This window comes from Furipterus horrens, unplaced genomic scaffold, assembly GCF_987537825.1.
Source record: "Furipterus horrens unplaced genomic scaffold, mFurHor1.1.pri manual_scaffold_7, whole genome shotgun sequence".
NCBI lineage: Eukaryota > Metazoa > Chordata > Mammalia > Chiroptera > Furipteridae > Furipterus > Furipterus horrens.
Window position 1 is genome coordinate 2840917 of NW_028327177.1, and position 27222 is coordinate 2868138.

At 55.2% G+C, this 27222-nt stretch overlaps 1 protein-coding gene across 1 annotated transcript in view; it reads left to right on the forward strand.

Moving 5' to 3' along the window:
• The window catches only part of FAM135B (family with sequence similarity 135 member B), a 33106-nt gene extending 17489 nt beyond the window's left edge, over nucleotides 1-15617 (forward strand). The window contains exons 6-14 of the mRNA XM_090283113.1: nucleotides 237-391; nucleotides 5260-7168; nucleotides 8967-9178; nucleotides 10005-10096; nucleotides 12581-12678; nucleotides 13779-13930; nucleotides 14261-14371; nucleotides 15117-15230; nucleotides 15412-15617. Coding sequence (XP_090139239.1) covers nucleotides 237-391; nucleotides 5260-7168; nucleotides 8967-9178; nucleotides 10005-10096; nucleotides 12581-12678; nucleotides 13779-13930; nucleotides 14261-14371; nucleotides 15117-15230; nucleotides 15412-15617 — 3049 coding nt within the window. The remainder of the gene's footprint in view (nucleotides 1-236; nucleotides 392-5259; nucleotides 7169-8966; nucleotides 9179-10004; nucleotides 10097-12580; nucleotides 12679-13778; nucleotides 13931-14260; nucleotides 14372-15116; nucleotides 15231-15411) is intronic.
• Nucleotides 15618-27222: the final 11605 nt, after the last annotated feature.

A 27222-nucleotide genomic window follows, 5' to 3' on the forward strand; every position in this document is an offset into this window, starting at 1 on the left:
TTCCGTCCCACTGAGCGGTGCCGGGCGGCTGCCCCGTGTTTCACTCGTCTCAGGGCCCAGACCAGTTCCACTGCAAAGCAGACTGGGGCGGGGGGCTGGCTGGGGAGACAGGAAGGGTGGGTGATGGCCAGAGTCTGCTGACATTTCCTGAATGTTCTCTCGGGGTAAGGGGATGTGGCAGCGGTTTTACCGCAGTGAACGCTTCCTTGGTGCTCACCCGGCCGTGTGTTCCCCAGGGTGCAGTCCCACAGCCAGCTGTCTCTGGACATCCGGAACTCCGAGTACCTCGCCACCATGCCCCCGCTGCCCGCGGAGTGCCTGGACATCGATGGGGACTGGAGCACCCTGCCGGTTATCTTCGAGGACAGATACGTGGACGGCCCCGTGACAGGTGTGCCTTCTTTGTCCTGGAAAGACGCGAGGACGGGGCTGACCAGTGGGGTCCTGTCAGTCACTCCATCCCTGTCCCCAGGGCAGGGGGACCAAGTGCACGAAGAAGGCGTTTCTTAGTTCATTGAGGAGAAGCAGAGACTAAGCTTAAGTTAGTTATTGGGGATGCCTTCTTTTTCCGTGAAATCAACAAGTCCACGTACCAATGGGACACTTGTAGTCAAGTTCCCTTGCCCCCTCCTCTGGGGGAAGAGTGGTACCCAGTGCCTAAATGTTTTTTACCTGCAAAGCAACCAGATTCCCCCTGTTCTCAGAGTGCGGTGAGCGTGGGTGGGCGATCCTTTCTGACCTTGAATGTGTGATTAAGAGGTGAGGTCATTTCTTGTTGGACGGTAATGGAATATTCATCCGCTAATCCAGACCAGCTCATTGCAGGGAGGAAAGATGACATGTCTGTGTGTGTGTGTGTGTGTGTTTACACACACGCTGTGTTTGGCTGGTGTTGCACAGTTTGTAAATGAGCCAGTCAGTCGCCGGGACAGAGCCCGGTGCAAACGGGCCATGCAGTGAAGGCCAGTCTCTGTCCCCTCCCACTGCCCTGCTCAGGGAAACCAGCCGCTGAAATACGCCCGTGATCCCTTCAAGGACCAGAAAAGGCAGAGCCCTCTGCTGGAGGCTTTACGTGTCTTAGCATTTTAGTCCTGTCGCAGAGACCCTCCAGGCCCTGTTTCACAGAGAGACTGAGGCCCAAGGAGTCTAAGTATCTGCTAAAGGGCAGGCAGCACCAAGAGCCGTCCCTCAAAGCCACGTTCACTCTGATTCCAAAGCCCATGGTGCCGGCCTCACCACCTCGGTGCGTAGTTCTGACCCGTGAGGCTCGGGTGCCCACTCACCCTTCAGGGGGCCCGCAAGCTGAGGGTGGCAGACTGTTTAAAAGTCCGGGCGACTTCCGAGGACAGTGCCGCCTTGCAGAGGAAGGACGCTGTTTGGCTCCCAGTGGTACCCTGACACCTGGTGTCCACACGGGGTATGACACCCCGAATATGGCTCCAGGGATGGCAGCCCGCTGGGCTGGGGGAGGAAGTTCAACTTTGCATCGGGACTGTGTGTGTGTGTGTGTGTGTAAGGGTGTGTGTGTGTGTGTGTGTGTAAGGGTGTGTGTGTGAGTGAGTGTGTGAGTGTGTGAGTGAGTGAGTGTGTGAGTGTGTGTGAGTGTGTGTGAGTGTGTGTGAGGGTGTGTGAGTGTGTGTGTGTGTAAGGGTGTGTGTGTGAGTGAGTGTGTGTGTGAGTGAGTGTGTGAGTGTGTGTGAGTGAGTGCGTGTGAGTGTGTGTGAGGGTGTGTGAGAGTGTGTGTGTGTGTGTAAGGGTGTGTGTGTGAGTGTGTGAGTGTGTGTGAGTGAGTGTGTGAGTGTGTGTGAGTGAGTGTGTGTGAGGGTGTGAGTGTGTGTGTGTGAGTGTGTGAGTGTGTGTGTGTGTAAGGGTGTGTGTGTGTGAGTGTGTGTGTGAGTGAGTGCGTGTGAGTGTGTGAGTGTGAGTGAGTGCATGTGAGTGTGTGAGTGTGTGTGAGGGTGTGTGTGTGTGTGTGAGGGTGTGAGTGTGTGTGTGTGTGTAAGGGTGTGTGTGTGAGTGTGTGAGTGTGTGTGAGTGTGTGTGAGTGAATGCGTGTGTGTGTGAGTGTGTGAGTGTGTGTGTGTAAGGGTGTGTGTGTGAGTGTGTGTGAGTGAGTGCGTGTGAGTGTGTGAGTGCGTGTGAGTGTGTGAGTGTGTGTGAGGGTGTGTGAGTGTGTGTGTGTGTGAGGGTGTGAGTGTGTATGTGTGTGAGTGTGTGTGAGTGAGTGTGTGAGGGTGTGTGAGTGTGTGTGAGTGAGTGTGTGAGGGTGTGAGTGTGTGTGTGAGTGTGTGTGTGTGTGTGTGTGTGTAAGGGTGTGTGTGTGAGTGTGTGAGTGTGTGTGTAAGGGTGTGTGTGTGAGTGTGTGAGTGTGTGAGTGTGTGTGAGTGAGTGCGTGTGAGTGTGTGAGTGTGTGTGTGAGTGTGTGTGAGTGTGTGTGTGTGTGAGTGTGTGTGCGCATGCATGTCTGTGTTCCTCTCCCTTAGAGCTTTATAACTGAGCTACAGACAGTGTGAAGAGTTTGAGAAGACATTTGGAAGCAGCCCTCGCTCTCAGACCCTGGGCTGGGCTGCAGGTGCCTTCCAGTCTTTTTCCTGCGCGTGTCCGGTGGGTACGGTATGCCGTCAGCTCGCGCGGACAGTCACAAGGCCCGGCTTTGTTTTCGTAAACCAGCTGCACTTCAGCAGGGCCCCGCTCCGCAGCATGAGCTGGAAAGTCACCCTTGGTCCACCTGGGGCTCCCGGGCCCCTCCTCCCACCCCAGGCCAGCACCCTGGAGCCACACATCTGCCCGTGCAGGTCCTCTGGGCCATGCGTTGCCCACGTCTACTGAGTGTTGTAGGGCCAGCACCCCTTGGCGGCTTCCGTTGTGCGCTTGGGACGTGGGGCTCAGCTGAGCCGAGGCCTCCAGCACTGCCGGGCCATCTGCCCCATGGCGACGGCTCTCGCAGGCCTGGCCCCCTCCCCAGCACCTTGCGCCGGGCCCCTCCCCCTCCCCATCCCCAGAACGACCCGTACACAGTAATTCATGCCCCCATTCAAAGTCCGAAGCTTCCCTTGGCCCCTCACTCTTACGATGTGCTCGAGTCATTCTTCTATCCCAGAGCAAAAGTATCAGCAAATCGAGAACGGAGTTTCATTTCCTCAAGGGCCTGGTGGCCTTAATACTGATAACTCCAAATGACGTCGTCACATTTGTGCTCCATTCTTTCCGTGGAGCGAAAAGGGAAACAAGAGTTGCATTTGCCCGTTAACGTAATAACATGTGTTCATGGCCTGCAGCCTCGCCGTGGCTAGAATACCCGCTGTGTGCGGGGCACTTGCACATTCTGCCCATGTTTTCGGTGTCCCTCCTCCCACCCACCGTCACGCCCCTGTCCCCAGGCGACTGAGCCTTCACACTTGGCCGGACTCCCTGGACTTGCATCTTCGTTCCAGCCGTTAGGAACTGTGCGGAGCTGGGCCGGAGGTTTCGCTTTCTGTCTGCAGGGCTGCCGCGGGCCCTGGAAAGACCCGTCCAGGGGACGCTTAAGAGTGACCAGCACAAAGAACACGGGTCAATGGCCAGCACCCCCATTAGCTAACGCCTGACCCCCCTTTGCCTTGGCTGTAGCAGCGGAAGTGGACTGCTGCTCACTGACAGCGCCGAGCCTCCTGCCTTCCCCCCGAGTCCCGGCTCCACTGTCGGGGAGAGAGCTGATCCGTCTTTCATTTCTGTTCCAAGAGCCACGTAATGCAAAGGCCAGATGCCCCATGTATACAGGGTGTTCAAGTTCATCCAGACTGGGCCCCCCACCCCCGCCTCACCTCACCCCAGCCTTCCGCTGGTCACTTGCTTCATCCACAGGGGAGTTAACGGACCCCTGGCCAGACCGTGCACCCCAGACCTTGAGGCCTTTGCCCACATGGTCCCCCTTCCTAGCAGGGCTCATTAGCTCCTTCTCGGAAGACGGTTAATTCATGTTCTCCAGGATGCAGCCCCCATTCTTTTGACAGGAGACCTGACCCCTGTACTTGCATATGCGTCTCTCCTTGAAAGGCAGAGTCTGGGTCACTGTTATCACTGATCCCCCTCCCCCTCCCCCTAATCCCTCCCTAATCCACGGCCCAGTGCAGGGCTTTGCCTGCGGATACGTTAAGGTATCGTCTGTGGGACTAAATGAAACGGAAGTCGCACCTTTCTTCACACCAGTAAAGGCAGGGCATGAGAGGTGTTGGCTCGGTGGTGCTGGCGTTTCTCAACTTGTTTTATGAGCGCAGTGTGCTGACTACGTGCTGGCCACAGTGCTAGCCTTGGGGCTCCGGATGTCCCTAAAGCACAAACGCCACTCTCCGGTGGGATCCAGAAGTGCCCCGTGGGTTACAGCGTGGAGGTGGACGTGTCATGCTGCCTGTGTGCGGAGGGGGTGCTGGGACTTCGCCGCAGAGGGGGTCCGGCTTTGCCGTAGAGCGTGGGGCGATTCCCCCCGAGGGAGGGACCGGAGCTCAGTCTCTCATGATGCAAAGGACACGTCCAGGGAAGGAGGAGATCCATTCCTTTACAATCTTTGTTCTAATCCTGACCCGGCCGCACATTTCATTTAAAGGTGTGAGGTGGTGACGTTTGAAAGTCCTGTGCAGTTTTCAGATAAGTATGTCAATGGTTTACTTCCCATTAACAGTCAATGGTGATTATAATCGTGTAACGTCTATTAAAACCCTAAAGAGAATTTAAACTTTGTAAGGAACATAGAAGACCAGCCCCACCCCCTCCACTTTTTTTTTTTTTTTTTTGGTGTACGTGGAAATTGAAGCCTCAGTGTCCAGTGTTTGTATTGGGGTTTCCTTAGGCAGGTGTTGGGGATCAAAGTGCTGGCCACGGTGCTGAACTCACCCCCAGCCCACCTCCCCGTCTGAGGTCACCCTTGGCGTCACCTGGCACGCAGCCCCAGCCAGCTGGTCACATGGCCGGCCTTCCTGGCATGGCCACCCCCATCCTGAGCTGCATCCTTAGCATAACCTCTCGAAGGACTCACTGTGGGTCACGTGACCACCGTAAGCTCTCAGGGCCCATGGATGCAAAGGTGTCCCTGTCACTTGGGAAGTGGTAAGAATTCAGAATTTACCCCCAAGGAACCAGGCACAGAGTTCAGCCAAATTCTTTATGATACAGTCAGGCATTTGGATAATGTGTGAACATAGATTCTGAAACTATAGCATCTGTTTTTCTTTTTTCTTTTCGTAGGGCGTAATTTGAATGTTCACTCTAATTTCTATGTTCCAGCAACAAGCCCTGCAAAGACAAGTCTAAAAGACAGAGAAGAGAACCATATGGAAAATAGAAAGTCACCTTTTGGGGAACACGTCATCTTGCCGACCCTGCATCCAGCCCAAGAGGCAGCTGGTGGTCCCGCGTCAGATGAGACTGTGACCACACCAGACCGTGCGGACTTGCGTTCTGAATCTCAGGTGTATCTGACAATTGGCGAGTTCCAGAACGAAGCAGGCCTGCCTGAAGATGAGTGTCGGGCCGGCCACAGGCCTGATGTCGGAGAGAATTCGCTGGCCGATGACAGCCTGCCGAGAAGGAGCCCAGGCCCAGAGGACGGCCTGGACTACCTTGATGTGCAGTCTGTCAACAAGCGCCCTGGCAGAGCTGAGCCCGCCGTGGGCATTAGTGGTCAGTGCGGGAGTGGCCACTTCCGAGACAACGATGAGCCAGACAACAAAGGGGTGGCAGGTGGCAGTCACCCAAATGCCGTCTCTTCAGAGAAAACCGCAGCCCATGAGTTAAGGACTCTGGGAAAGGCGGCGGCCCCAGACGGTACGACGGTGCCGCTAAGTGTGAAGGTCTTCGCCGGTGAGTCTGGCAACCCAGGGAACTCGACTTCGAGGGCTTCCCCGAAGGACCCGCCCCCAGAGGACCAGGAGGGAGTGTCCGTGCTCTCTGGGGTCATCAAGCGGTCGTCCTCAGATTCAGGCATCGAGAGCGAGCCAAGCTCCGTGGCTTGGTCCGAGGCGCGGAGCAGGGCCCTGGAGGTGCCCAGTGACCGGGAGGCCTTGCACCAGCTGGTCCGAAGGCACGCCCTGCACAGGAACTCCCTGGAGGGCGGGCGCACAGAGAGCAACCTGAGTTTGCCCAGCGGGATCCAGGCGTCCCTCACCTCCATCAGCTCTTTGCCTTTCGAGGAGGAGGAGCGGGAGTTGGCGCTCACCAAACTGACCAAGTCGGTATCGGCACCCCAAATCAGTAGCCCGGAGGGGTCTGCCGAAGACACGGACGCCGTGCGGCAAAGGGGAGGGCCCCCTGAAACTTCCGCCGGGCACATGGAGAACGGAGGCCCGCCAGGGTCCCGCAGCCAACCCTGTGGGGGCTCCAGAACCCAGGACACTGGTGCGGGCCGTTCTCTCGTGGGGGCGGCTTCAGATGCGGACAGCCAGCCGGGCCGTGGTGCCAGAGACGTCCCCAGGGAGATCCACTTGGACCCCGAAGGACCCTGTCGTCTCGAGGGCAGGACTGAGAACCCGCCAGGAGTTGAAACCAAAGGTCTTCACTTAAAAATGCCACGTATCGTAGCTCTTGAGAACCCGCAGGACAGATCTTCTCCTGGGGCACACGCGGAGACCCCAAAGGGCGTGCCCATGCACCCCAACGTGGGGGGCAGAGCTCTGTCGGACAGCGGCAGCCCGGACGTGGGGAGCCTCACTTACCACCAGGTGCCTGAACTGAGCTCTGCATCGACTGCTGGTGCCGTGGGCCTGGGCTCCGCGGGCAAGCCCGGCAGCTCACCCCGCATCGCCGAGGAGGCGGCCCCTGGCAGAGGAGCCGACGCCCCCCCGGAGGTGGGACGCCAGGCAGGCGCTGTGTGCTCCCCTGAGACTCACTCCGTTCACTCCCAGGTTGTGGGTCCCCCAGAGCCCAGGGCTGGCTCTTCCAGCGGGGGGCCCCACCTGGCCCCCGCAGAGACCTTCTCCCTGGACAGCCTGAAAACTGCGGAGGTGGTCAGCTTATCGGCGTCCTGCACGGCCACCTGCCTCCCGTTCTCCTCTGTGCCCAAGGAGACCCCTGCCAGGGCTGGACTCTCTTCCAGACAGACCCCGTTTCCCATCACGCACCAGCCTCTGGGGTCCTTTGGGGTGGTTTCTGCCCACTCCAGCCGGCTGGAGGAGGACGCCCGGGAGAGGATGTTCAGGTAAGCTGGCCCGCGCCTCGCCTGCCACAGCGCCGCCTGGTCCATGTCTCCACACATTTGTCAGTTTCACAGACACATGTCAAAGCTGTGATCACAGCTGCTTCCGCGTTTAAAGAAAGTAACACATTTATACCTTACGAGTCAGAAATGCAAGTGCCGAACAGGACAAAGAAGTAAAAAGGATCCATAAGCCCATTTCTCACCTATAGCCACTATGGAAGTTCTCCCACACTTTTTTTCTGTCTGCAACTATCTCTAGATATTCTTTTAATGCAAAAATAGGATAATTCTGTACACACGAGGTTTTTTTTTTCCGACCTACTATATTGGAAACAGCTTTCTATGTTTATCGATCTAGTTTTGCAATATCGTTTCTCATTTCAGCAATATCCCATTGCATAGATCTACCATGGTTTACTAACCAGATGTTTCGGAGACGGGCATCTAAGTCTCTTTTCTTGGTTTCTATTATGATGGACAAGCCCGTGAGTGTCACTGCACCTCTGTGTTTGCACAGTTTGAGAGGACGGTTCCTTAGGGGCCTTCGGGCGTCATGGGGCTCCATCCGGTTTCCCCCCTCAGCCCTGGGCGTGTGTTTTCTTTGTCATCACTGCTCTTGCAAAAAGTCCAGATCCACCCCTCAGCCTCGTGCTGGCTTTGTGGCCCTGTGGCCACCTCACCTGCAAACTCTGTGTTTGATTAAGCCTACTATGGAATCACTTTATCAAAGCATGCCATCGCATGCCATCTTACAAAATGCTGAAGTCACATAGTCACGCTGTTTCCCAAAGAAAGGGCACAGGCAGGCACCCACTGGACCGCTGTTTCACAAAGGCTGTTCAGTATCCATACGCGCCCCTGTCGTCAGTTTCTCAGACACGTGGCGGGCAGGTTCCAGTCCCCGGCCAGTGTCGTCCTGGCTGTGACTGTGCCCACCGTCTAGCGGCGCCATGAGGATGGATGTGCATGAGGGGACCTTTTATGTGAGCACAGCTGAGCTGAGGTGGGAGAGGGACATGACCGGGCTGGGGACGGGGAGTGTGGCTAGGCAGGCTGGCCAGGAGAAGCTTTTGTGGACGAAGACAGCTCAGCTGATGATGATGATGATGGTGATGATAATATGGCTGCTAATAGATATCCTTTTTCCATGTGATCTGTTTCCAATATGTTCTAAGTATTTTGCATAGATTGCATCACTTAATACGCACAGCAACTGTGTTGACTAGACAGTCATGTCATTCCCCTTTTACACATGGAGAGACGGGACGCAGAGAGGTCCAGTGATGGGCCCTCCGCGTACGTGTGCCCGCTGGGACTCTGACCTTGGCAGTGTGTCCCCGAGTCTGTGCTCTCAGCCAGGTCTCTCAGATAGGCAGGCCCGAGGGCACAGACGCACGGAGACCAGGAGACATAACGCACGCGGGGAATTATGAGAAACGTGTGCGTTTTGGAGCCTGGGAGACCCCACGGGAGAAGCAGGTGGAAGCCGAGCCATGGTGGCCTTGGTCGAGGTCAAGAAGCTTTCAGTCTGGGGAGCTCTTTTTAAAGACGATGTGGATCCTTGGAGCTGGGTGGGACCTGAGCAGTCCCGCTCGGTGCAGGAACCACACAGAACTCCGCAGAACCCAAACCAGGGCCGCCTGTGGTTTCCCCGGGTGCTTTCCCACCTCTCTGCTCAGGGCAAAGCTCCCTCCCCGGGGTTTGCCCTGAGGTCCCATTTCCAGCCTCAGCCCCGGGGCGGGACTTCTGTCAGATGTCCATCACGTCTACATCCCCGCCCCCCCCATCTCCCGTTCAGCGGGCAGCGCGCGGCGCGGCGTGTGATTAATTGTGTGTTCTCCAGTTTCTATCAGGCCAAAGAGAAATTTAAAAAAGAACTGAAGATTGATGGATTTCTGTACAGTGACTTATCCGTGCTAGCTTCTGACATGCCGTATTTCCCACCAGAGGAAGCGGAGGAAAATTTGGAAGTTGGGATTCACCTGGTTGTCTGTGTCCACGGCCTGGACGGTGAGTTCCGGAGAGGGCCCCCTCCCAGGGCTGTGCTGTAAGCCGTGTGTGGGCGTGAGTTCCTTTGGATCGGGCGCTCCTTCAGCAGACGGGCAGTTGGTGAGCATGGGGTGGCAGGAGGGATGTTGGGCAGGGGGAAGCGGCCTTGCCCCCAAAGGGAAGATGTGTCTGGCACTGAACCCTGTTGAGAAAATGAAGTACGCACCTGCATGGAATGAGGGAGTGGATGGAATACATGCATGGATACGTGGAATGAGTGCAGCAAGAACTGGACTCTGTTCTGCTCTCAGCAGTAGCCCCAGATTCTAAGTCCCCCCCCCACCCCCGGCGGGACCCACGGTACTTACACCTTCAAGACGTCTGTTCCCAGGGCGACCGATAACTATACCCTGACTGGCCCGTTTGGGAGACTAGATAGTCTCTGTATTAAACAAGAAATTTAGGAGGGGACCTGTAGATGTCACATCGTGCATGCCAACCACTGAGTGGCACGCCTTGCAGACTGTCCTGAGCAAACGGACCTGGCTGTGGGCGGAGGGGCAGGAGGTGTGCCCCCTGACGCTCCCATGTGTGGAATGCTCACAGCCTCGTCTATGTAGGTCAGGCGGTCAGTCCACTGAGCGGGGACTCTTCCAGAAAGGCCCGGAGGCTGTGGGTGGGGTGGGGTGGAGGGGTGGCTGCCTGGGACCAGTGGGTTGGACTTGTCTTAGCTGTTCTGGGGTCTGCCTAAGAAAACAATGGTGACTTTGGGGAGCGGAGGGGAGGAGAGCTAAACCCTGGTGCGTCAGCTGTGGTGTGACTCTGGGCGGGTTCTCTGCTGTTGTAGGGAACAGTGCGGACCTCCGGCTGGTAAAGACGTTCATAGAGCTGGGGCTCCCTGGAGGCAAACTGGACTTCCTGATGTCTGAAAAGAATCAGGTACGATGCCCCGGCGCGTCAGGCTGAGAGACTCCCAGAGCCATGTCCACCACGGGCCTCCTGACGTCACCAGGACAGCTGTGGACATGCAAACAGGAGGGGACACGGGCCAGGCCCTTCAGGGGATTGGAGCGGGAGGGGACACTGTTCTCTCTGAGGGGGGTGGTGAGGAAGGAGTCCGAAGCAGGAGCACGTGAGGCCGGTGACTGCGATCTCTTCACGACCCTCGGCGTTCAGGGCGGTGGTGACAGCCCAGAGCATGCGTGCCTTGTGTATCCGTGGGACACACCGGGGGGCTGTCACTGGTGTCTGTGTGACCATCGGAGCTGGCTTATGACCCCTTTGGGGTCCCAGCTAAGCTGTGGGGCCATTGTCATTTCCAGGCAGGTGGAGCCCTAATGCAGTGTCGAAGTAGGTGAGAACTTGGAGATCCCGTGACGGAGAGGCAGGGCTGGGGGGAGGGCTATGGATCCCCACCCCACGGGGCCTGAGGCAGAGGAGGGCCAGGTGTGCTTTGGAGGCAGAGACTGCTCAGAACGAAGGGGTCGCGTGACCCCTGAAGGCGGGAGTTGTCCAGAGTCCTCAACAAGCCCGCGCTGGAGGGCTCAGTCTGTTCCCCCGGGGTGAGCGCGCCGTTCCGCGGGCTCAGGTCCTGGGCAGCGGACGGAGGTGTTGGTGGGAGGAGGAGGAGCATCCCTTGAGCCCCAGCCACGTGCCGAGCACCTCCTTCCGTTTTCTTCATTCAGTCTTCGCCAGCCTTCTGCCAAGTGTTGAAACCGTTGTGTCCTTTTCTCATGGACAAGGGGCCAGAGGCTCTGAGACGTATCCCGGGCTCCAGAGTCAGCGTGGCCTGGAGAGGAGCACACCACCCGTGCCCTCCAGGGAGACAATCGTGGGCACCCCGTGCTGTATCCTGTGCCCAGAGGGACCCCTGTCCTAAGGGAGGAGGAGACTCAGGATGCCCGGGATGCGCAGAGGACGGGAGGGGAAGGGGCAAGCAGTCCCCACCGTTTGGTGACTCTGTGCTTGTGACTTGTGCCGGCGAGGTGCTGAGAGCGGGGACAGGGGCGTTGTTAGCAGGTGCAGCTGCTCAGGAGGCCGCCTCTGGGTGCGCGCACGCGGCCCCGCGGGCATAGCCTTCTGGGCGGCGGGACGGGGCTCGGGTACTGCGGGGACTCTCGCGCTGGGGCCACCGACGGGGAGGAGGGGTCCCTCAGGAAAGATTGTGTCCCACAACACCTGTTGTCAGCACCTGCTGAAAACCGTGACACTTAGAAGCACGTAGACTTTCAGTCTATCCCTTTAGGAACACGCTGACCGGGGGGCTCCTGGTATCCATTTGTTTATAACCTCTTGTGACTTCCAGAGCCTTTGTCATCTGGTCAGTCAGGCCTCAGAATGCCAACCATTCATGTCATAGGTCATGATAGATTATTGATAAGCAGATGAGGAAACAGGGTCTGGAAGCTAGCAGGTAATAGACGTGGCAGCATCGGTGTTAGGTGTGTTGCGAATATTTTGCCTGATTTGTAAACTGATGCTTAGAATAGGCTTCAAGGCTTAGGTTCAGAGTGGGGAGATCGGATCCCAGGTGCAGAGCCGCTGAGCAGGAGCATCGGCCGCAAACATTGTCCTGTTTTAGTCCCCGGACACTAAGACATGAACCAGTGGGCTTTGCCTCTCTAGCATCTCAGGGTTCATGGAGGGCAGGTGATGAGGGGCCCCATAGGTCTCGTCACTCCCCCTCCGTCCCCACTCGGACGGACACTCAGGAGACCTCTTGACCCCAGCGCCCCGCTCCAGGTAGCCCGTGACGTGAGACAGCTCCACTTACGAGAAACAGCTTTTTCATGTTGGCTGCAAGCCTCCCTCCCTGTTCCCGCCTGTATTTCCAAAAGCTAGTCCCTGAAGTTACATGAATCCTTCTAGAATGTCCTCCCCATGTCTGCGCTCGCCAACCCTTGGGCACGTGGGATGTTTCTCCCCTGCGTGTCATGCTCTCGCGTCCTCTGACCATCCTTGCTAAGATGCAGGGCTTGGGGGTCCTTCTCCAACCAGACGTGGGCCCCCTGGACATGGCCGGGCGCTGCGTCTAAAGGCTGAGCTGGGGGAGAGCAGGCGCTCTGGAGTCAGGCGGGCTGGGGTGTGAGTCCTGGCTCAGGACGGCGTGACCCCTCGGAGCGTAGTTCCTCCTCTGTGATGTGGTGGCAGCAGGACCAGGGCACGGCTGACATGCCGGTCTCCATTTCTTCTGTTTCTCCCGCCTAACGGAGGGATCTCGGTGTCCCCAAGTTCCTCCGTTAGGGCCCCACCATGTGATCCTGTTTCTCAATGTTGAGGTGCAGTGTGTAGCCCCGGCCTGAGGCTGACGCTCCCTCCCAGAAGGTGCCGTGGAGTTGGGGGGATGAAAGCGGTCATGGTCCGCGGAAGGGCCTGGCCTCGCTGCGACCCCAGCCGACCCCTATTCCCTCCTTCTTCTTGCAGATGGACACGTTTGCAGATTTTGACACCATGACGGACCGGTTATTGGATGAAATCATTCAGCACATCCAGCTGTACAACCTCTCCATATCCCGAATCAGGTAAGAGGGAACCCCCGGGCAGAGGGGGTGCTGCCGAGTGTCCGCTGTCTGCCAGAGCAACACGATGCCTTCCGTGCGCCCCTGGGACAAACGGACTTGTGGCTTTAATGGCGCAGATGACTTTCCGAGCAGAAGGGACACTCCCGCAGCGACCCCCGTTTGTACGCAGGAGAATAAGCATTTGAGGCTCGGCAGAAGGAGACTTGGACAGAGTCAGATATTCCTGGGTTTGAATTTTTGTCCTCCTGACACCCACACGTCTGAATGGCGACTGTAACCTTTCCAAGCGTTTAAATCTCAGAGGCTTTATTTCTATGAAGTGAGACCAGCGTGCTGAGATTCTGCGCTCAGAGCTGAGCAGACCGCCTGCCCGAGAAGAGGGTGCCCGTCAGGGCTGTGTCCTCCCACTGTGACAGGTGACTTGGTTTACACGTCACATGATGAGGGTGATAGTCTCTCGCTTGCCCTTGTGACGCGTGGGCACAGTGGTGAGTCATTCAATGTGCGTTGGCCCGCGTGGGCCTCAGAGCTAAAATGTCCCTTCCTCCTTATCTCACCCATGAGCAGGCAGAGGCCTCCAGAGGCGAGCTGACAGCCAGGGGACCCAGCACTGGGTTTCCACAGTAATTGTTTAATTTGAAAATGATGTGGTGTTGGGTCCCTGTACGTGTGAGGACAATGGCACTGGAGCAGGGCATGGAGGACGGATGTCATTGGCGAGGACAGAGAGCCAGCAGGGGCACAAGGGCATCATGGCGGATGAGTGATGAATGAATGACATGGCGAGGTGGTCCCATGTCAGGTCACGAATGGCCTCCTGAGGAGCTGGCGTTGCAGCCTGTGAATGACCAGGGCGGTTTGACGCTCAGCCCGGGCCCCCAGGTGGACTGAGAGGAGCCATGGAGACCCAGACGGGGGGACAGGGGCTGCTCTCATAACGTGAGACCTGAGGGGGCGCATTGGTGGCCCCATTCTCGTGGCCAGTGCCCCTCACCAGGTGGCAGGTGCAGGGCATGGGCCCCTGCACTCCCAGGCGGGCCCCTCGGGCAGCTGGCCTGCCGCCGGTCACGCTCGCCGTCACTGCTTCTGTCTCTGAGCAGCTTCATCGGCCACTCTCTCGGCAACATCATCATCCGGTCGGTGCTGACCAGGCCCCGGTTCCGGTGTTACCTCAACAAGCTGCACACGTTCCTGTCGCTGTCCGGGCCCCACCTGGGGACCCTCTACAACAGCAGCACCCTGGTTAGTACAGGTGAGGTGTTGCCAGGCCTGTCGCTGGTCATCATTCATTCCGGGCGGAGGGAGGGGACGCCAGAGGCAGATGTGGGTTCCTCTCCACGGCCCCTGGGACTGGGGAGCCTCTGCCGAGCGGGGAGAGGGATGGCCTCTGGGTCACGCTAAGTGAGGTCAGACTAGGGCTCCCAGCTTTCCCTTCTGCTTCCAGCTTTCTGTGGGCAAAAAGGGGATGCCCACTGCTCTCTCCTAAGACATGAACTAAAGATCACAGTTCCATGTCGTCCTTTCCCCGGTCATTTGTGCTTTGTTTTACGTGTTTGGTTTTGGCTGGGTTTGGTGTCCCCAGGCCTGTGGCTGATGCAGAAACTGAAGAAATCCGGGTCCCTCCTGCAGCTGACGTTCAGGGACAACGCGGACCTGCGCAAGTGCTTCCTCTACCAGCTCAGCCAGAAGACAGGTGCGTGGCCTCCCCCGTGTGCTGTGCCCTGAGTCTGGCTCGCAGGAGGCCTCCCGAGAACTCAGCCACCCCAGGCCTGTCTCCCCGATGGCGTGGGAAAGGCATCCCTGACAGGAGCTGGGGTGCCTGTGAGGGGCTGTCTCTACAGGAGAGCTGTAGCCTCTCACTCCCACCCGTCCCTAGACCTCCTGCTCACTCAGGCCCCGGGCCCGGGGGCCAGCTCACTGCCCTGTCACCCAGGTGCAGACCCGCCTACCAACGGGCAGACAAATGCCGTCCATTCCTGCTGACGGGGACAGGAGAGGGGTCCTTCCCAGGCAGGCCCGAGGGCGCACCTCCCCCGCCGTCTGCAATGAGGAAGGGCGCAGAGGTGTCGGGGGTCCCCTTGTCGTGGCAGCGAGCAGAGGACAGCAGGAGGTGGCACCCCTGAGTGCTCCTGGCCCATAAAACGCTGCTGCCCCTCCACCCTGCTCCCGCCCGGTCCCGGGCAGCCTGCTCTGTGCCGCCTCAGCTTCCCTGCCCGAGGGACACAAAGCCCTCGTCTTCCTTCCGTGGCACGAGCGCTCCCGTGCGGCCAGTTCTTCCCGCAGCCTCTCAGACCGAGGTCCCTGGGCCCCGACACAGGGTGTGCCAAGTGTCTGCTTGCTCGCCCCCTCTCGGGCCAGGCGGGCACAGGGCGTGCAAAGTGGAGGGAGGGTGTGCGTGGAAACTGGGGGACGAAAGGCGCCCGCCTGGCTTGTTGCAGGTCTGCAGTATTTTAAAAATGTCGTGCTAGTGGCTTCGCCCCAAGACCGCTACGTGCCGTTCCACTCCGCCAGGATCGAAATGTGCAGAACCGCCCTCAAGGACAGACACACAGGTAGGCCGCGCTTCGTTGTCACGATTTGAAAAGCAAACGTGCATTGCAGAACGGGGCTCTGCCTAGCGGGGCACCTCTGATGTCCTGCGCAGGGACGGGAACCCGGCACACTCCCGGCGCTGGCCTGCAGCTCCCTCTGCTGACCTTGGCCCTGCGCGCTCTGCTTGCTCCGCCCCTGCAGGGCCCGTGTACGTGGAGATGATCAACAACCTGCTGGGCCCCCTGGTGGGCGCCGAGGGCTGCACCCTGGTCCGGTACAACGTGTCCCACGCCCTGCCCAACACGGCCAACGCACTGATCGGCCGGGCCGCGCACATCGCGGTGCTGGACTCGGAACTCTTCCTGGAGAAGTTCTTCCTGGTGGTGGGACTCAACTACTTCAAGTAACGGCCCGGGGGAGCCTGCGGAGCCGCCGAGGGCCCGGGAGAGCATCACCAAGTCACCCTTGTGTGGATCGCAGCCATGCTGGGGTGGGGCGCAGAGGGCGGGGTGCTGAGGGAGGCACAGGGGCGGGGCCGGAGAGCGGGGTGCTTCCATGTCAGAGCCCTGGGGTTAATGAAAGATAGCAGACTTTCCCCAGACGGATGGCTCCGTTGGTGTCTCGCCCGAGATGCTTTCTGGGGGAAATACAAGAAAATAAAACAAGCGGCCCTTGGAGTTGGGGAGCCCACCTTTGTAACCCCCGGTGGCTCACAGAGACAGCACCTCAGTTTCACTAGGTGCATCCAGAATGTTCCTAGCTCACAGCTTTATCATTTTTGATCCTACTAAGCGCGCACACGCATTTCAGAACTCAGGTTAACCTCTGTATGTAGGGAGCGAACATAGCTGTGTAAATATGATCCTCAGCAGACTCAGCGTGCCCCTTGTTCACGAGAATGTGAGGCTGCGGGGTCACTTCCCTCCTGTTCCCTCAGCCAGGGGCAAGGGCATGCCTTCTACACGCCAAGTTCACGCTCTCACAGCGGCGGGCGGGGCAATGGGAGGTGTGGGGGGGGATAGAGGTGACGCCACGAAGGACCTAGATAGCACGTGGGGAACTAGGCACCTCGCCCACTTCTCCAGACTTTCTATGCACAGCCCTGCTCCGTAACTTATTTCTGTGATGGCTTCTGTCCCTGTCTGTGGCAGGGAAAATGGACTTTGACAGATGCTGGCGGAAGAGGGCACCGAGGTTAATGCACACGTGTGTGACGCTCCTGCTGGTACACTTCCAAAGAAATGCTACGTTAGCATTTGATGCAATTGCAAAAAAATTAAAACCATTCCCGTGGCCAGCGGCTCCTCCTGTCCACGGAAGGACAAAACGTCTAAATGGAGGGGGCGTGCTGGGCTCAAAGCCTCAGGGGGGCTCTAAGAAGGGCGCCGGGGATCTTTCAATAGAAATGTCTTCTTGCCTTAGGAATATAAAGGGCTAGGAAAGGTTACCGTTGATTAAAAGAAAACCCCAAGTGGGCAGGAACAAGAGAGACCAGAGGGGACTGCACAGCTGGGGGAGGATGCGACTTACATTGTTACGTGACTGAAGGGAAGGCTTGGAAGCTTATCAGGATGTTTAATATGGTCCCAGAGACTGAGTCCACGCCGTGCGTGGAAGGAGGCGTAGAGAGTCACCAAGCTGTGCGGAGGAGCACAGGAGCCGGGATCGCAGAGGGAGCAACGCGGAGACCCACCTGCCGGGGGCGTGAGGGCCGACGGGACACACGGGCACCGTCATCATCCCAGACCCCTTGCCCCGCTTCTGCAAAATTCCCCCCCAAAGTGCGAAAGCCTGTCTGGGACCCGATTCCTGGACCCCGCGCCTAGACCGTGACCTCAGGTCACCAACGTCGTGCAGATAAACTCAGATTCCTCACATGTTCACCGTGTGGCCTTGGGAAACCAGGGCAGATGCTGGGGAACAGGTCCAGAGGGGCACGTTGGCCGGAGAGACTGTGGGTTCCTTAAGCGAGGACAGAAGCGGGCAGGGTTTGCATGTTCTACAAAGACAGACAGGCTTCCCTGTGGGTCTTCTTCAGACTCGCGTCGGGTCCTGGTCCTAACAAGCACGGGGTCAGGGCATCCTTGGGTCACTTTCCCGCTGGGTACTTCCCCAAGTTCCCAATGGGTGCAGACTCTGTTACCGGTGCCAGCCCACTGTCTAACCCCGGAGGGCCTGGGTGCCTGCAGACCGTCCCGGTGTTGTGTGTCCGGCGTGGACGGGCACCACGCTCAGTGTGGGACCCTGTTTGTGGCCGCTGCTCCTTCCCGGCCCCGCGAGGAGCGCTGCCCGTCTGAGGAGTGCTTTTCACTGTGTGTTTCTGCTTCCCATCAGCCATGCTTGTCATTCCCCGGTCCCCTGAAAGACCACGGAGCCGGCGGTTTGGGAGCCAGGGCGAAGCCGATGACCGCTGACTTTTCCCAAAACCAGATGCCATTTTTAACTTCAATATGCTGTCTGGACATGGTGAGAACTCATGGCAATAAATGTCCAGCTGCACGGTGCACCTGTTTTCTGGGGCTGCTCTGCTGTCTTTGTAAACACTCTCCGGCCTCCGTGCACCTGTTGTAACCGTGTGGAACGTACAGCTCCGTATTGTACATAAGGGTGTTATGCGTCCTGCCTCATTTCGAAAGGGTTTTTTATGTCTCTTTCTATTGAAGTATAGATATCTAATATATATATATATATATACATAATATATATAATGTAAAACAGGGACATTCTATTATTGATAAAAATTATAAACAAAATGCCTGCCAAGATAATGGTCTAGTACGTCTTCATTCTCAACATCACTTCTGTTTTTTTATTTTCACAATTTGTTATGTTTCTCAGAACTACTTAGAAATAAAAACTGCTCACGTTGAGGTTAATTGGGGCAAACCGAAGACCTTCATGGCCGGTTGGAAGCAGCTGGAGAGCTATGTCCCCAGGGAGAAGGTGGAGGGCCCCACCCCTTTCTAATTCCACATCACCGCGTCATCTGCGTCCCGGCCGGTCTCCTTCATGTGAGTTTACATGACCTCAAAGTGGTTCACGCATGAAGGGGTGAGGGGAGATCACCTTTTGGAAATGTTAGGCTTACGCTTCCAGCACTCAGAACATTTTATTATGATCCCAGGAGCCTCCAAAGTGGAGTTTTGGGCTCATTTCCATGCATGCTTGGGTGATCTATGGAGTAAAACTCTTTTCCTGCTCAGGGTCCAGTGTAAGCCATTGTTAAGTTGAGAGCGGGGGGGGGAGACTAAGACTGGACACAGCGTGAGAACAGTATTACGTCTAATTTAAGGTGTTTGGAAGTTTGAACCTGTAAATGCCACTCAGCAACTTTTTACTGCAACAAACTGACATGTGTTGTCACAAGTTGGGCTGAAAAGTTTCCATTATTGCATATGACAGAATCCCCGCGCCATTAATTTCTTGCTCTGTGGAAAATCACTAATAATTCAGGTATGTCCAATAACCTAGGCCAATGTCTTTGCTGGTTTTGTATTGTTTCCTTTAAGGAGAGCCCTTCATTCTGTCCCACAGACTGAATGGGGCACAGGCGAGGTCAGGTCTTCTCTGTACGGAACTTAATACGAAAGTCTGTGGCTTTGACCATCACCATTTCCTCAACTTACACTGGAAGGCATTTCTTTTTAGATAGTATTCATTTAGCCTCTGCCTGGTGGCTACAGAAATTAATCAGATGGGACCCTGCCCTTTAAGAATTTATAATCTAGGGGGAGCAGAGGCCCATAAACACAGAAGACACACTAGATAGGTAGAATAATGGGGCAAGAGAACGGGGCAACATTGAGAATATCATCATCCCAGGGCCCTTTCAAACAAGCCACCCTCCTGGTATTGAGGCTGGACATCACCTCAGGGTGTGGAAGCAGGAAACTGCCCGGAGGAGGTGCCACATTGACAACAGCCAGGTCACCCCAGGTGGCTTCTCTGGGGTGACCATCCCGCTCCGTGTCAAATTAGGAAACTGGCAAACGGCCAAGCTGACTGGTGCCTTTTACGGCCCGGTCTGTCCCAAAGCAGCTCCTCCCACGCAGATGCTGCCTGTCTGTAGGACAAAGTCTTTGAACGCCCTGCGACTTGGTACTTCTGTTCAAGTGAACAGACCACAGCAGGTTATCAGACAAGGCAGACCATGCGTACGGCCACACTCAGGCTTGACCGGGAGCCCAGGGCTGTGGTTTGTGTTTAACTGATCCCACGCTGCAGGGCCCTGGGGTGTCTTTCATTGTTTGATTGGTTTGGGTTTATTTGAGGTTCCTTTCATTTTCAAATGTGACCTCCTACCTTGGGGAAGGTAAAGTGAGGCAGGCTCTTCAGCCTGGCCCCTTTCTCTGAAGAAGAACCCGAGTGTATCGCTTGATGCCGGTGTGAACTCCTACGACGTCTTTTTCCCGGCGACCCTTTCTGTGTGCCATGAGCACAGTCTCCCGCACACGCCGGCGCAGTCTGGAAGCCGACGGCAGCAGGAATGACCAAGGCGTTCCTGCCGACGGGATCTCCTGTTTGCTACATTGGCTCTTGGTTGGCGTTTCGTGTAGCTCATGATCTGTATGACTGGTACACCACAACATTATTAATAAAAAACCTTTTGGCTTTCTTTTGCCAGGACTTGGTGTTTATGAAATGTACAATGAACGCGGTTTAGAAATGTGGATGGGGCTGAAGGAATCACGTCTGTGTTTCCTCGGAGGACGTCCACTGTTTGGTGGTTATTTCTGGGGTGCCCAGGTATCCGGGGTGCTGAGCGGAGCAGAGAGGGAACTCAAACGGGCCTCTAGGAGGAGGGTCAGGTCAGGGAACGCCAGGTGCCCTCACACCTGTAGGACTTAAATGCAAATGTGTTGAATGAATGAACGAATCAGTTATATTTGACTCACAGCAGGTTCTAAATGGATATCAACAAATTGCTAAGCTAGAAGCCCTCCCGCCCCAGCAGGGCAGGCTTTTTCCCTGGGGCGTCTCTAACAGCTCTGCCCAGGGCAGGCGTCCCCTCCGCAGGGGACTCAGACAGCAAACGCATTCTGTGGCAGAAATTCACGTGGCCCGCAGAGGGCGCCCAGAGCCCGGCCAGTAGCTCAAGGCTCGCTGGGGCTGCGAGGTTCCTTCCTGCCTCCGAAAGTTGGCTTGGAGTCTGCGCAGGAGGAAGTAAAGGTGGGACTGGTTTTTGTAAATAAGAGACAAGAAGAAGGTGGAATTAGGGAAGGGGAGCTTGACTTTTTAGGATGTCCAGCTGGGAGTCACTTGGTGAGCGAATGTACTCCCATTCAACCCTCAAGCCCTAATGGAGGTGGGCAGCGAGCAGAACTCAGTGCCAGGAAAAGAAATTATGCGAGGAAAGGCGGCTTCCTCCACCGCAGCTGCTTCTCACTCAATCGTCACCGCGGGAGTCGCTGTCTCAGACGGGGCCACCGGGATCCCATCCGAAGGACTGTGCTGGCTAGTTTCCCTTCGAAGCAACGCACTCTCTTGCTACCTGCAGAGTAAAGAGAATCCTTGCCTTTCTTCATTTTATGAGAATCTGCCACCCAGAGAGGGAACTTGCCAGAAGTCACACAGCTCCCTGAAGGGCCACCAAGGGAGGCTAAGGTTCTCTTTCCTCCAGGGCGGGGACTTCCTGATTTACCAGCTGCCTCACACGGAGCACCTTCTTCTGGTACCTGCAGAAGTGTCATCCTGTAGCAGAAACGTCCCATTTCATAGTTGGGGGAAATAAAGCCCAGAGAGGCTAGGACTTGTCCAGGGCAACAGAGCTGATTCAGCATTGTCCCTACAGCTGTTCCCTGTCACCGTTCTTTTGAGCTCCTAGGAGCTGTTTTTCAAAGCAAAGCCGGGTTCTACAGACCATGGCACCCTGGGGTGTCAATCCTGACATTTGGTTTTCTGGTTTTTGTAATGCATGTGCCCAAGGTAAGCTCTGATGGCTGAGGCATGCACTTCAAAGATGCTGTCTGGAACACACACACACAGACACACACACACTTGCCAGTCAGGACTAGATAAAGAACCAGGCTCCCTCCCCACCCCCCATCCCCCCACTGCTTTGTTTTGGAGATCTTGGTGGGTTCAATAACTGACCATTTACGCAACTTGTTTTTTTTCTTTTTCTCTTTCTGCCCTTTAAATTCCCGCTCTTAGGTTTAATCACCAATAAAGAGTGAGACCTAGATCCTAGACCCCCACCCTCAACCCCAGTAAGAGCAGAACCCCAAGCCCCTTGACCCTCTCTACCTGGACTTGCTACATGGCTACAGGTACCTGTGAGCAATACATTTCCCCCCCTGCAAATTTCCTGATGACTATTGCTGAGGTGCGTCTTGCAATTATAGGAACCACGAGGGCCGGGCCGGCCACAACACTGGCTGTCTATAGGCTGAAACCTCAGAGCTCACCCTCCTCCTTAACACCCTCAAATGGCTTTCCGTTTTAGCTGGAATAAAGCTCCCATGGCTCAGCTTCACCTGATCAGGCAGCCTCCTTGCTCACACCCCAGCATCAGCCTGTCCCTCTGTGATTTTCTGCCGGCATTGATTTATTAAGGTATAACTAACAAAATCATAAGGTATTTAAAGTGTACAATATGACGATTTGATATTTATATACACTGGGAAAGTATTGCCCCCATCTGATTAATTATCATATTACCTTATATATTTATCTTTTTTTTTTTTTAATGGTAAGAACATTTAAGTTTTACTCTTAGCAAATTTCAGTTATACAAGAGTGGCACCAACTTTAGCCACATGATTACATCAGATGCCCAAACGTATGGTCCTATGCCAATGAGTCTGTATGCACTTTTCCCAACCATCCCCGATTTCCCCCAACCCTGGCTCTGGACACCACGTTTCTGTTTTCCGGTTCTGAGTTTGGCCCCTTCCTTCCTTCCTTCCTTCCTTTTCGACTCCACATATTAAGTGACAAAGGCCCTAATACAATATTTGTCTTTCTCTGGCGTATTGCACTCGGAATTTAGCCTAATAGCATAACGTCCTTCAGGCTCATTGACGTTGTGGCAAATGACAGGATCTTCTTTTTTATGAAGATTGAAAAGTGCTCCATCGTATATAAAATCACATTTGTTTCATCCATCCATTCCCTGAGGAACACCTGAGTTGCTTCTATACCTTGGCATTGTGAGTATGCTGCAGGGAAACCGGAGTGCAGCTGTCTCCTTGAGGCAATAATTGTATTTCCCGTGGATACAGTCTAGAAGGGGAATTGCTGGATCGGGTGGTAGTTGTATTTTTAATTTTTTGAGGAACCCCCGCACTATTTCCCACAGTGGCTGCATCTGTCTGCGTTCCCACCAGCATCGCACGAGGGGCCCTTTTCTCCTTTACCTTCCGGTGTTCTTTCTTCTTTTCTTTTTAAAAATAACAGCTGTCAATAAGTCCAAAAGGAGTTAGAACAGAAAAGGAGAGGCTTTATTGAGGCCCACAGTTTGCAAACTGGGGAGAAGCAGCTTCCTGCAAAACAAAAACAGAACCCAGAACCAAAACCCAACCAGACCCGGGAGTGGGCTCCTCCGACTCCGAGACCAACGGGAGGACGTTTGCACAGAAAGCTTCCTCCCGGGTTCCTAACCAGGTGCCTCTATGTAAATGAGGCATCGTAGTTCCCACGGTGCTGATTGGTTGGTATTGCTGCCTCCTGGTTGGAGCAGCTCTGATTGGCTGAGGCGGGACTCAGTCCCTTGGTTGAAAGGCAGTCGGGACGCGCCCGGCCCAGCGCGGGGAGCCGGGAGTCGGGTCTGAAGCGCACGGGGATCCCCAAAGCCCAGCAAGCGGGTGGCTGCTGGGGTGTCATTGCCGACAAACGTTGGGGAGCCCGGCCCAGCAGGTAAAGCCCATCCCGGGGTCCCCAGAGCCGTTCTAACAGGTGTGAATGATACCCTCCTTTTCGTTCTGGTTTGCGTTTTCCTGAAGATCAGGGGTGTTTCCTCTGTATACCTTCAGGTAAATGTCTGTTCTGGTCCTTTGCTCGTTTTTTAATATGAATTTCTTTTTAAAAAAATGTTGTTCCCTGTTTCTCTCCCAACTAGAATGTAAATTTTCTGAAAGCCAGGAACGCGTCTGTTTGTGTGTCTCTACCCAAGGCATTTAGGGCGCCCCGAGGCGGACTGCCTCCTTTTCTCGTGGACGGAGGTAGCTGTGGCCGAGGCCCGTCTCTGAGATTCCTGATCGGTGCGTTCCTGCATCTAGAACCGGCCGCACTAGAGGGCAGAGCTCCCCGCTTGTTTCTGTGTCTCCTTCCGAGAGCCCCCCAGCCCCGCGCCGGAGGGCGGCGTTCGCACCTCTCTGCACGCAGTAACGCCGGGGGGCTCTCGATACCCACGGGATAGATCGTTTAATATAACTTGACGTCACACGTGCCAAAGTTGAAAATTTAAATGATTCAAAACAAGCCAAAAACAGAACACACTCTATTAAACGATTTTTCTTCGTACAAAACCCTGGCACAGCAATAAAATGTGCAAACCAAATAAACACATTGCAGTGCCCACATTTTACATTAATAGCCAATCAATCACCCCGAGACCCCACTAAGTAAATGTTATACCAACACTTAGAGACTGTCAGTTTGATGAGTACCAAGTGACTGGCCTATTGGTAAGGAGAGCATCTTCTGTGCTCCAGCTGCCTTGGTCCATCACTGGGTGGGGCCCCGGGGCTCTTCTCTCCCCTGACCCCCTCGAAAAATCAGGCCAATTGCCCCGCCCAGGTCAGGAGCTACTCAAGCAGCTGCCTCCTGTTCAGCACAATGGCGCCCACACTCACTAGAAGATAAGAATCACCTGCTAGGAACGTTAAACATACTCTCGGCCGCCCACATAAGCCCATAGCTCTGTCTCTTTGATCAAACAACGAGGCCCAGTGAAAAATGTCCTTTTCTCTCGCCAAGTGGCTATCACACTGGAGCGTGCATTAATATTACTTAGGAGCTTTCAAGAAGCTGCCTGCGCTCCTGTCACCCCAGATCCATCAGAGTCCCTGGGGTGGAGCCCACGTACGGTGTATTAAAATCCCTGCAGTTACTCTTACGGTGCAGCCTTGTTGGGCGTCACATCACCTGCCTGACAGATGGGCTCTTCATTCATGTACTCACTCAGTCCCTGATTGGCCCATTCCTTCTGTCACTCATTCCTCAGAAGGGCTGTGGAGTCAGGTAGTTTTGAAAGCCCACCTGTGAGACCTCCCACGGGGATGGAACCGCCGTATGCTTCAGTTTCCTTGTGTGTGCTTTGGGAACAGGGACCCCCACGTTGGTCGATTTTTGTCATGGTTGATTGAGGTTATCTATGGAAAGCAGCTGGTAAATAATAAATGTCCAGTACATGGTGGGTGTTCAATTACTCATTTATTCTGCAGGACATATGTTGTCAGGGGCGGGGCTGGGCTCTGTGCTATGACGGGCCTGTCACTCACAGGGAATGCTCCCCACAATCTTTGGATTCCCCAAATTAGCAGGTATTAAGACCACATATTATGTCGCTGCAGAATGTTGTAAAGTGAAGCTGAAAGTGAGTAATCTATTCAAACCCTCGGATGGTCCTGTTATTTGTGGGTTAAGGGAGTAAGCCTGCTGGTGTTTGAGGTCCTTCTAGGTGGGCAGGGTCCATGAGTGGGCATCATGGTGGGATTTAATGGGATTAAGAGATTTTTAAAAGAGCGTAACTCTGGGAAGCTGCACTCCAGGCAAGCCCAGAGCCCTCCCCAATCATCCATCGGCGAGAACTGGGCCAAGGTGGGGATGGGCACGTGGGAGGTCAGCCAGAGTCCTCCAGACCCCCCGAAAAGCTTCACCATGGGGGCCAAGAAGGGTCTGGGAGAGGGGCCACCGGCCAATGGTCGCTCTGAGGAAGGGACGGTCCAGTGTAACCAAGTCTTCAGATTTTATTTAAAATGTTAAGTACACAATTTTATGAGGGCTCTTGGGTATTGGCTTCTGCTCCAAAAGTGATACTGTTGGTTGAGGTGTGAGGTGTTCAGGGCTGGAGGGGGAAGGAGTGCTGACTGAGGCCCACTGCTGCGGCCCCCGGTGAGGGTGGGTATGCAGGGCCCGGGGCTTGTGTGCAGGGCCTTGTCCCTTGTGGCCTTTGGGTGGCATTTCACAAGTGAAAGCAAAAATAGAGGCGAGGCATGCAAAGCGGAAACTTCGCAGACACTTTCATGGGACTGGCAAACCCTACGCTCCGTCACGATGCTTTCAAAGGTCTTTAAAAGCCAAGCAATCGCTCATCATGAGGGCTTCCACTCCACAAAAGGGCAAGTTATAACATCAGTCTGCTGGGCGGAAAAGTAGATTTTTAAAAATAATACAAAATTCCTTGTGGATTTCAAGTTCCCTTAACTGATACGATGAGTGATGGACGGGACTTCCTGGGGGGCTTTTTCTCCCTGATATCAGTGAATGCCAATTGCCCAACAGTTCCATTTAATGTCCCCTTACTTTCTGCTGGTGGCCTGCATAGTGTTCACATCCTTCACAACCTGGGCAGATGAATCCAGTTGGAAAGCAGGCAGTCCAAGCTCAGCCAGCCTCCCATTCCCACCCCAGCTCCGTTACTCCCTCTTAGAACTTCCTTCCTCCAGGAACCCGCTCCTCGTGGTTGAGGAAGATGCTCAGGAAAGCCACACTCTGTGGGGGAGGCCCCAGTGGGTCTCCAGTTAAGTCACAGCTGACAGGTTCCTGTGTTATTCCTACAGGCACAGCAAAAAGGGGCCATTAATTGAGCAAAGACCTGGAGGGTAGAGAGTTTATATTGGGAGGTCCCTTGGAGTCTGGCGTGGCTGGACCGGGGTTGTGTTTCAATGGGGGAAGTTTCTTGGGTCCATGAAGAAGTAGAAAAGCAAAATTGATGGTGACCTTAGATTCCATTCAGTCCTCAGAACTGGCCAGATAGCAATTTCTGTTGTGCTCTTTTCCCCGAAAAGTAAACTGAGGCAGGTAGCGGCTAAGCGGCTATCCCAGGCAATGCACGTGGTTATGGATTCTCTCTGTCTCTTCTGTCCGGGGCTAAAGTGATTGTATTCACCTGAAGCCTCTGGGGTCTGCGACCCTGTGACTGCCTGGGAAAGGGAGGGACGCGCCTAGAGCCAAGTCACGCAGGGCACGATGGCATGGCAAACGCCTACCACGTTTTTCGCCCACATGTAAATTTAGAGAAAGGAATTTTGTGGGATGGCTCAGAGGTGGGAGGTCTCTGTCCGGAAGCACCTGCAGGACAGACCTGGCAGAGCGGGGACGGCTGGGAGAGAGGAGGAGGGCCGCATGCTGTGCCATGGCTTATTCTCCGAATGCCACCGGCGGGTGCCCGAGCTGCCGGCTCTCTAACGAGGCCCAGATTGGAAATGGCTCATGACCCTTGTAGTGAAACCGGGCTGATGGGACCCAGAGGCCCTGTGAGGAGGTTCCAATGACTGCCATTTTTAGTTATCCTCAACACGGTCCCCATGCTTCAGGGACAACTGCCAGGAAGGGGTGTTCTCTTGTCTCCACCGTCGCCGGGGCTGTTGGAAACCTGGGCGATTTGGAACAATGGCTGATGCAGGACCACGGAGGAGCCGGTTTGTCATCAGATGTTGTTCTTGAACATCCACGCACAAACCTTTCATCGTGTTCTGTTTTATTAAGTTGTTTTCTTATAGAGACCTTCCCTTTTGCCCACTTCCTTTGGATTTAATCTGTTTTTCTTTTTCCCCCCTAGATTCTGCAAACAGATATTTAGATGATTGATTTGTAATATTTCTTCTTTCATTTTGTATGGACATATTTAACTATGACTTCAATTGTTTTAGCAGATGAAGGGCTATTCAGTAATGGGTCTCTTTCTGATTGAGCCTTTGTGTTTATGGCTTTTGAGTCAGCTGTTTCACTGAGATCGTTTGATGTCCAGGTTTGATGTGATTCCTGTTTGCTCTTATCCTGCTGATGTCAAAGGATCTGTAGTGAAGTCCCCTCCTTCACTTTTGATATTGGAATTTGTGTCTTCTT